Source organism: Echinops telfairi, unplaced genomic scaffold, assembly GCF_000313985.2.
Source record: "Echinops telfairi isolate 266 unplaced genomic scaffold, ASM31398v2 ScPeMD7_7458;HRSCAF=8496, whole genome shotgun sequence".
Taxonomy (NCBI): domain Eukaryota; kingdom Metazoa; phylum Chordata; class Mammalia; order Afrosoricida; family Tenrecidae; genus Echinops; species Echinops telfairi.
Window position 1 is genome coordinate 49615463 of NW_022111358.1, and position 10471 is coordinate 49625933.

At 45.5% G+C, this 10471-nt stretch overlaps 1 protein-coding gene across 1 annotated transcript in view; it reads left to right on the forward strand.

Moving 5' to 3' along the window:
* LOC101642691 (E3 ubiquitin-protein ligase RNF213-like) overlaps positions 1-10471 on the forward strand; it is a 128770-nt gene that overhangs the window by 51154 nt on the left and 67145 nt on the right. Inside the window, exons 25-27 of the mRNA XM_045299521.1 lie at positions 2225-5839; positions 7228-7364; positions 8013-8108. Coding sequence (XP_045155456.1) covers positions 2225-5839; positions 7228-7364; positions 8013-8108 — 3848 coding nt within the window. The remainder of the gene's footprint in view (positions 1-2224; positions 5840-7227; positions 7365-8012; positions 8109-10471) is intronic.

Here is a 10471-nt window from a genome sequence, read left to right on the forward strand (position 1 = left end):
TGTCAATCAGACTCATGATAGAACGGGACGCCTCTGCTTACTTGGGCAAGTCCTGTGAGCACCCAGCGTTTCTCCTGTAAGCAAGCTGCTCTGCAGTTAACTTTTCAGTTTTAAACTCCTTTGGCCCCTGCGGGGTTGATGGGCTGAGCGCAGAGCAGAGCAGCTAAGAGCTGAGACTCCCCTTAGCATCTGTCTGGTTTCCCCAACCCCACACTCTGCTTCCAGGTAAAGCTTACCTTGTGAACATCACCAAGCTTGGGAAGGGAAATCATTCCATTCATATTGACTTTATGTCAATAACATTACTATTTCTGTTGAGATAAAAGTTGCTACAATGCCATACTTTTATTTTTTCTGTTAATTATATCTAGCTTGCTATCACTTCTACCAGGGAGACACCAAAGTTAATGAGTAGGTAATGCTAGGAAATTTGAGGGTCAAAAGTGTATTCCTTCATCTGAGGTTATGGTGCATCTGTTTTGTGTAGTACTGGTCACTTTGAACTTTCTACAGAGAGAAAATCCAATATAAAATCCATTAGCGTTGAGTCAATACTGACCCACAGAGATTCTTTTTAGGTCTCTACACTTGCTCTTAGCCAAAGGGCCGAGAAGCGATTCTATATCTGTCTCAAGACAGACTCTTAATTCCTTATGAGGCAGCTACCCTCAAATATCTCCTAGGGAGCAGCTGGGGGGTGGGGACCACCAACCTTGAGAAGCAAATGAATCCTTTGGATCCTTTTGCTCTGTAAATATCCACAGCCTTAATTTCCATGTGTTGCCACTATAGGAAAATCTCTCTATGTGATGAGACTGCACAGAAAATTGAAGATGAAATTTATTGGGACAAAAGTGCCTCTGAAAGTCATTCGACTGATGGAGCCCCAAGTGGATGAAGGCCAGGTCTTGGATGCCCTCCTGCCTTTCCTGAATGCACAGTGCCAGAAACGTCCCGCACTTTTCCACATTGATATGACCTCCTCGGTAAGTGCCTGGGGTTGCAGCGGAGGGACCCAAGTTAGTGAAGACAGAGGCCATTTTCCCACCTGGCTCCACCAGAAGCCTCGAGGCCCAGTGACAGGAGACAGGATAGTTTCCTCTGCCTCTGGATGTTGATACTCAGTGTCATTCTGCCAGAGAACAAAATAGGAGGATCCTTTGGGTTGAAAGATCTCATAATCCAGGTTGTGCAAAGATTGTAAGACTCGTGTGACTCTGTCTTTAGGTACGGTCTGGAATTTGGGGGTTTCTGTTCAAACTCCTCGTTCTGCAGTACTTAATGGACATAAACGGGAAAATGTGGCTTCGGAACCGGCGCCATTTATATGTCATTGAGATCCTGGAAGGGAATGGAGCACTGCCAAAGAGCTCTTCAAGACGGGTATGTAACAGACAGGTTGTTCATTTGATGGTGGAGGGAGTTTTCATTGCTTCAGGTCTTACTGGGGTGGAGGGGTAAGTTTTGTGGTTTGCCCTATAGCTATAGTGAAGTAGCCAAGGTGGATGTTAACAGGAAAACTCAGTCTTGAAGATCACTTTTCAGTTATATCTAGAATAAATAAAAGCACTCTTTAATAGCAGTCACAGAGTATGTTTGCTATTTTGATTCAAGACTTGTGCTCTACCCAGATTAAATCCCAGTTGTGCTCTGAGTGCCGTAGATTGATCCCCTCAGAGAAAGGGCCATCTTTCTAAATGCCAGCTGAAAATGAGAGGAGACTTGTCATGTGCATTTCTTAACAAAAGGAACACACATGCATATATATAATCGGGTTCAAAAAGTGGGTGGGAAATTGGAACTAAGGGAGTTTTCCCCGTTAACTTTTAGAGGTCCCCAGTCTGGATAAACTTAATGAGGAAACATAATTTTAGGAAGTTGGGTTTGTAAAATAATTTCCTAAGAGATTTTTAAGATAAAGGCAGGTGCTCCTTAAATCCAACTTCCATAATACCTTAATCCGCTGCCATCCAGCCAATGCTGACTTATCGTGACCCCGTGTGGGTGTCTGAGGCTGTCACTGTTCACGGGGGTAGAAAGCCTGTCTGGCTCCTGCAGATGCCTTCACTAGCAGTGGAAAAGGGAATCTCCAGAAAGGCAGGGGCCTTCATTCATAAAAGCTGGTCCAACATAGACCTTGTGGAGCATTAGAACACAAAAGCATTTTCTTTACTGAAGTCATTTGGTAATAACCATGGATTTGCTTCCTATGTCTCCTGTCCAGGGTACCCGTGCCCCACAGTTCAGTTTTCTTGACATCTTCCCCAAAGTCACATGCAGGCCCCCGAAAGAGGTGATGGAGATGAGGTTGGGCCCTGAATCCAGCCAGAGAGCACCAGGGATGGATCATAGTGAGTTCTGCAGCGAAACCTTCCAAAGACCATACCAGTATATAAAGCGCTTCCATCAACACCACAACCTGGACACGTTTCAGTACCAAGAAGGCTTTACTGAAGACACACCAGAAGAATGCCTCCAGCACTTCTTGTTTTACTGTGGGGTGATGAACCCTTCCTGGTCAGAGCTTCGAAACTTTGCTCGGTTCCTGAATTACCAGCTCAAAGACTGCGAGGCGTCGGTCTTCTGTAACCCTGATCTCACTGGGGACACACTGAGGGGATTCAAGAATTTTGTTGTGACCTTCTTGATCTGCATGGCGAGGGATTTTGCCACACCAACCCTGAACACCTCGGACCAAAGCCCTGGTAACCATACAGTTACCATGGATGGAGTCAAGGAAGAAGATCTAGCGCCTTTCACTCTGCGGAAAAGGTGGGAGTCAGAGCCACATCCATATGTTTTCTTCAATGGTGACCACGTATCCATGACATTCATTGGCTTCCATTTAAAGATCAATCAGAATGGTACCCATCTTGATGCTGTCAATCACTTAAATGGGGAGGTAATCAAGAAAGATGTCATGAAGAATATATTATACGTAGGCCTGTTGCATCAGAATGTGCCCTTCAATGTTGACTTTGATCGACTGCCCAGACATGAGAAACTGGAAAAGCTATGCATGGCATTAGGGATCCAATGGGCCACGGACCCTGATGACACCTACGAGCTTACCACAGACAACATGTTGAAGATCCTTGCCATCGAGATGCGGTTCCGGTGTGGGATCCCCGTTGTCATCATGGGAGAAACTGGCTGTGGGAAAACCAGGCTCATTAAATTCCTTAGTGACTTGCGGCGTGGGGGTGTTGATGCTGAAACTCTGAAGCTGGTCAAGGTCCATGGAGGGACCACTGCAGACATGATCTACTCCAAAGTCCGGGAGGCAGAGCACATCGCTGTCTTCAATAAGCGTGAATACCAGCTCGACACCATCCTGTTCTTGGATGAAGCCAACACGACCGAAGCCATCAGCTGTATCAAAGAGGTTCTGTGTGACCACACAGTGAATGGCGAGCCCCTGGCCAAGGACTCTGGTTTGCACATCATCGCAGCTTGCAACCCTTACCGGAAGCACTCCCAGGAGATGATCAGCCGTTTGGAGTCAGCTGGCTTAGGGTACAGAGTTAGGGCCGAGGAGACAACAGAGAAGCTTGGCTCCATTCCTCTGAGACAGCTGGTTTACCGTGTGCATGCTCTCCCGCCAAGCATGATTCCTCTGGTGTGGGACTTCGGACAACTGAACGGTGTTTCTGAAAAGCTCTATACTCAGCAAATTGTCCAGAGACTGGTTGACTCCATCGAGATAGACCACAATGAGACTCGTCTGATCACAGAAGTGCTTTCTGCCTCTCAAGGCTTCATGAGAACAAGGGGAAATGAGTGCAGTTTTGTCAGCCTTAGGGATGTGGAACGGTGTGTCAAAGTTTTCAAATGGTTTTATGACCACAGTGAAATGCTCTTCTCAGAGCTGGACTCCTTCCTCTGTGCACCAAGTGTCACAAAAACCAAATCTCAGAGAAATCCGGTCCTCTGGGCTTTGGTGCAGGCCATAGGGGTTTGTTACCATGCCTCTTTGGAAAGGAAAGAATTATATCGCAGAGCCATTTGCAGGTGTCTTCCAGAACCATACAATGACAGCAAGGTTATCCTGGAAGAAATGACTCAAATACAGGATCTTTTTCTGAATGGTGTACCTCTGAGGAAAACCATCGCCAAGAACTTGGCTTTGAAGGAGAATTTCTTCATGATGGTAATCTGCACTGAGCTGAAGATTCCTCTCTTCCTGGTGGGAAAGCCTGGCAGCTCCAAATCCCTTGCAAAGACAATTGTGGCTGATGCCATGCAGGGCCAAGAATCTTACTCAGTTCTCTTCCGGAACCTGAAGCAAGTCCACCTGGTGTCCTTCCAGTGCAGCCCTCACTCCACTCCCCAGGGAATCATAGCTACCTTCAAGCAGTGTGCCCGTTTCCAGCAGGGCAAGGACCTGGATCAGTACGTCTCTGTGGTGGTGTTAGATGAGGTTGGACTGGCTGAAGACTCTCCTAAGATGCCCCTGAAGACCCTGCACCCACTGCTGGAAGATGGCTGCATTGAAGAAGATCCTGCACCCCATAAGAAGGTTGGCTTCATAGGCATTTCCAACTGGGCACTGGATCCTGCCAAGATGAACCGGGGCCTTTTTGTGTCACGTGGCAGTCCCAGTGAGAAGGAGCTCATCGAGAGTGCCAAGGGAATTTGCCACTCAGACACGCTAATCCAAGACAGAGTCCAAGAGTACTTTGCCCCCTTTGCGAAAGCCTATGACACGGTGTGCCAGCGCCAAGACAAGGAGTTCTTTGGGCTCCGTGACTACTACAGTCTCATCAAAATGGTCTTTGCCATGGCCAAGGCTTCCCACGAAAAGCCTTCCTCCCAGGACGTCGCACAGGCCATCCTTCGGAACTTTAGTGGCAAAGATGACATCAAGCCGTTGCCTATTTTTATGGCCAATTTACCCGAGGCAAAGTGCTCTGAAGAAGCCAGCACTCTCCAGCTGATCCGGCAGAACATTTACTGGGATCATCCAAAGGGATCAGGAGGAGAGCTGGAAGATGGTGATTGTCGTTACTTGCTTGTGCTCACCAAAAATTATGTGGCCCTGCAGATCCTCCAACAGACATTCTTCAGTAAGGACCAGCAGCAGCCAGAGATTATTTTTGGTTCCGGTTTCCCCAAGGACCAGGAGTATACCCAGATCTGCAGAAATATCAACCGCGTGAAGATCTGCATGGAGACTGGCAAGATGGTAGTCCTGCTGAATCTGCAGAACCTCTATGAGAGCCTCTACGATGCCCTCAACCAGTACTATGTTTACTTGGGTGGTCAGAAGTACGTGGACCTTGGCCTGGGGACCCATCGTGTCAAGTGCAGAGTGCACCCAGACTTCCGCTTGATCGTCATTGAGGAGAAAGATGTTGTCTACAGACAGTTCCCCATTCCTCTCATCAACCGACTGGAGAAGCACTATCTGGATATCAACACCGTGTTGGAGAAGCAGCAGAGGACCACTGTAGAAGAACTCAAGGGATGGGTAGAGAAGTTCATCCAGGTGAAAGCTGATCCTTTCATAGTCAGACACAAATACAGCCCCCCTGAAGTCTTCATTGGCTACCACTCTGACGCGTGCGCCTCCGTGGTGCTCCAGGTCACAGAAAGGCGAGGTCACGAGGACTTGCCCGGCGACCTCTACCACACAGTGTTGGAGGAAGCCAAATTGATCCTGCTGGGTTGTGCCACTCCGGATGCTGTGGTTCGGCTGAGCACATGCTCACTGGGGGCGTTTGCAGCCCAATCTCTCTCCCAGGAATACTATTATAAGCAGCAGCATAACTCCTTTGCAGATTTCCTTCAGGCCCAACTGCGCGTGGTAGATCTGGAGCACCGTGCCATCTTCACCGAGGTGATTTTCTTGTTTCGTACCATGTTGCTCTTTCTCCTCTTCCACCGAAGCTTTCAGGAATACCTCGGATCCAGAATTTCAGATTGTTTTGAAGGGTGTAATAGTTGAGACTGGATGGTGAGACTTTTGACCTTTCCCACATTAAGTTTGAGGGGATGCACGGCATATATTTCAGTGCAGTGTAACCAGTGTTTAAGCGCATCTTTCTGTGTAGGGCTCTCTGTAGACTGGAACCCCACATAGACTGTTTTCTTCAGCAGATGGAGTCCATGTGTCAGTACTGAGCTGAGCACAGTGAGGGTGTCTCCACACACTTGTGTTGTTTTTCCCCTTAAGTAGCCTGCAGTATAAGGCGAGCAGACATAAGAAAAGTCCCTGTGCAGTGACAAAGACTGAATATCCAGGGACAAAGACGATCCAGAGACAAGAGCAGATGAGCCTTTTTTCCCGGAGATGAGCAGATGAGCCTTTTTTCCCTGAGCTAAGCTGAGTTGAGAAGTATGGCTAGGAGGGCGGGCATTTGGGCGGAGGGCCTCAGTTGAGCAAGGAAACCAGAAGAGCACCATGTAGGGGCTCAGAGTTCAAGGCTGTGATTGCCGAGAGACGCAGAGGAGACATTGTGGGAGCGACATCATGGAGGGCCATCTCAGCTGCACCAGAAGTTCACTTTGTACTGTCTAGAGGGGCGTCACTGAGGGATCTGTCTTTGTATTGTGCTTCACTTCTTGGGAGATAAAAAGATCAAGTTTGAATAAAGACTGACAGAGCAGCTGGGAGTCTGCTGTGGCACTTCAGCCACAATAGAGTTGGGGGCAGGATTGAGACATAGGATGTAAATCGTCAGAAATTAACCAGTTTCACCTTGAGGCTCGAAGAACCTGAGTTTGACTATTTGATTTCTTTCTTAGATGATCCTCATTATGGTTAAGCCAGATAGTGAATCCAAGAGTGGTCAGCAAGTTTTGGGTATGTGATGGGAGAGGTTCTGATACCTATAAGTGGACAAGTCCTTCTTTCAGTTGGACAAGAATCTGAGTTCAGAGGTAGAATATGGGTTAGGGATAGAGTTGGGAGCCCTTTGGATGACAGAGCTGTGGGAAGGTGGGAGAACCAGCTACTAACTACAGAAGGCAGGAAGCAAAATTGCAAGAAATGGCATTTGGCTGTGTCCTGAATGATCAGCAGAATTTCCAGAGGACTCACAGCAGGAAGAAAAACTGGGGTCTAGGAAGGTGACTCAGGCATCTAGGACAGGGACAGTCTTGTCCTCTAGACAATTTGATCCTGTACGTCTGCTTACCTGAGCACTGCCTTTTTTGGATGACTTCTTTGGGTTTGGATTCTTTCTCTCTATTCACTGATTGTACAATGCTTTCCCAACTGTGCAGATCACTACTTTCTCCAGACTGCTCACCAGTCATGACTGTGGGGCTTTCGAATTGGAATTGGAAGGCAGGGCTCTGAGGCCCACCATCCTGTCCCTGCAGCAGTTTGACACGGAGTACTCCTTCCTCAAAGAAGTCCGGTGAGCTTCCACCTTCCCCTTCTCCCCACTCCCATCCCTCTCTCTCTCGCTCTCAAATCTAATTCCCACCCTGACAATTTATATTTCACTACTGTGTACCAGAGTTCTTCGGTGGTATAAATGGTTAAGTGCTCAGCTGTAAACCAAAAGGTTGGAGGTTCAAGTCATGTTCAAGAAGTACCCGAGAAGGTCTTCCCATCTATGTCCCCAAAACTCAGCCATGAACACCTGTGGCCCACAGTTCTACTCTGACATCTATGGGTTGGATAGGCATGAGAAGGATTCATTTTGACAGCAACCAGTGACTGTGTGGCGACAGCAGTCGCTGGCACCATCGGCAGCACTGGTTAGTGAGCACCAGGACCAGGGGCTGACAGGATGGCTGGCCAGTTCCTCCATCTCTCTCATCTTCTGCAACTTCCTTACCTGTCAGAAACACATTCTTAAAGCCACTGTCCTGGTAGTTGGTTGGGAAGCATCTATTAGGCTTTTTCTCTCTCCTCTGGATTGTCTACCCATCTTCTACAGGAAAATTTCCTGCTGAAGCGTATTTTCTGTATAGCCTTTACATGTCCCATCATTTGGGGGGATCTCATCACTCTTTTTTAGGACAGAGAATTCATTTGAATAATTTTCTTTCTGTTTTAGAAACTGTGTAACCAACACAGCCAGATGTAGAATCCTCATCATTCAGACAGATTTTGAAGACAGGACTCACAGCGCCCAGCTCATTGCATCAGCTAAGTATGTTTTTAGTGCTTTTCTGAGAAACTCCACTAGAAACTCCAAGTTCAATTGGCCGCTCCTAAAAGATTGCCTCCCTGAAAACAGTATCATACAATAAATATAAATCAAAGATATGAAAATTCCCCTCCCTTATCATTTTTCCAAAATGGACTAGAGAAATAGAATAAGGTTATATTTTTCAAAAAAGTAAGGGCTAACAATACAAAAGCAGTAAAGTACAATGAATGTAAATTCAATAATGTTAGGTGCTAGTCAATTCCAACTCATACTGACCCTGTGTGCAACAGAACGAAACACTGCCCCAGTCCTGCGCCGTCTTCACAGTTGTGTTTATGATCGAGCCCACTGTTGTAACTACTGGGTCAACTCATCTTGTCCAGGGTCTTCCTCTGTTCTACTGCCTTTCTACTTGGTCAAGCATGACGCCCTTAGGAACTTTAGTGGTGTAGTGAGTTATACATTGGCCTACTAACCATGAGGTTTGCAATTCAAAACTACCAGCTTTTCAGTAGATAAAAGATTAGGCTATCTACTTCTGTAAAATTGCACCTCTCTGGAGACCCACGGGGTCACTCTGAACCAGAATCAACTTGATAGCAGCGAGTTTAGTTTTGGTTCCTCCTGATAACATGCCTAACGTACTTGTGACAAGGCTTGCTATCTTCACTTATAATGAACATTCTGGCTGTACGTCTTCCAACACAGATTTGTTTGTTCTTCTGTCAGTCCTTTCAATATTTTTTCATAACTGTAATTCAAATGCATCAATTCTTCAATTTTCCTTTCTTATTCACTGACCAACTTTCATATGCACATGAGGTAGCTGAGAATACCATGACTTGAGTCAGGCACAACTTAGTCCTCAAATTGACATATTTGCTCTTAAACACTTTAAAGAGTTTTTCTGCAATAAACTTGTCCAGTGAAAATACATCATTTGCTTTCTTGACTACTATTTCATGAGCATCCATTGTGGACCCAGGCAAGATGAAACCCTGGGCAAATTTTTCTGTTTATCACGATCTTAGCTACTGGTCCAGCTGTGAGGATGTTTGTTCTTTAAATTGAGTTGTAATCTCTGCTGAAGGCTGCAGTCCTTGATCTTGATCAGCAAGGACTCCAAATCCACCTTGATTTCAGCGAGCAGTTTTGTGTCATCTGCGTATTTCAGGTTTTTAATAAGTTTGTCTCCACTCCTGATGCCACAGTCTTCATACAGCCCGGCTCCTCAGATCACCTGCTCAGCATTCAGACTGAGTAGTAAGGAGACAACCCTGATGCACACCTTCCTGATTTCAAACCACTCAGTATTGCCCTCTCTTCTTCCAATGACTGCTTCTTCATCCATGTACACGACAAATCAGTACAATAAAGTGTTCTGGAATTCCTGTTCTCAATATTATCCATAGTTTTGTTATGATCCACATAATTGAATGCCTTTGCATAGTCAACAAAACACAAGGAAGCATCTTTCTGATAGTCTCTGCTTTCAGCTAAGGCCCATCTGACATCAGGAATGATATCCCTTAATCTACATCCTCTTCTGAATCTGACTTGAATATGTGGCAGTTCCTTGTCAATATATTTCTGCAACTGTTGTTAGATAATCTTCAGCAAAATTTTACTTTCATGTGGTATTGTAATGTCCACATTCTGTTGGGTCCCCTTTCTTTGGAATGGGTACAAATATGGAACTTTTCCAGTAAGTTGGACAGGTAGCTGTCTTCCAGATTTCTTGGCATAGATGAATAAGTGTTTCTAGTGCTTCTGCAGCTTAGTTGAAACATTTGACATGGTATTCTGTCCATTCCTGGAACCTTGGTGTGTTTTTTGGTTTTTCTACAAATGCTATCAGTACAGTTTGGACTTCTTCCTTCAGTACCATTGATTCCTGATCATATGCTACTTATTGAAGTGGCCGAATGTTGACCAGTTCTTTTTAGTACAGTGACTGTGTATTCTTCCCATCTTCTATGATACTTTCTACATCAGTTACTATTTTGCCCATAGAATCTTTTAAATATTGCAACCTGAGGCTTGAACATTTTCTTCAGCTCCTCAGCTTGAGATATGATGAACATGTTCTTAACTTTTGGTTTTCTAACCTCCAGGTCTTTGTATATTTCATTATCATGCTTTATTTTGTCTGCTCAGTCTTCCCTTTGAAATTTTCTAATCAGCTCCTTTACTTCATCATTTCTTCAATTTGCTCTACAATCAAGAACAAGTTTCATAGTCTCTTCTGACATGTTGATCTTTTCTTTTCTTTTTTTTTTTTTTTAAACATTTTATTAGGGGCTCATACAACTGTTATCCCAATCCATACACACATCAATTGTGTAAAGCGCTTTTGTACATAG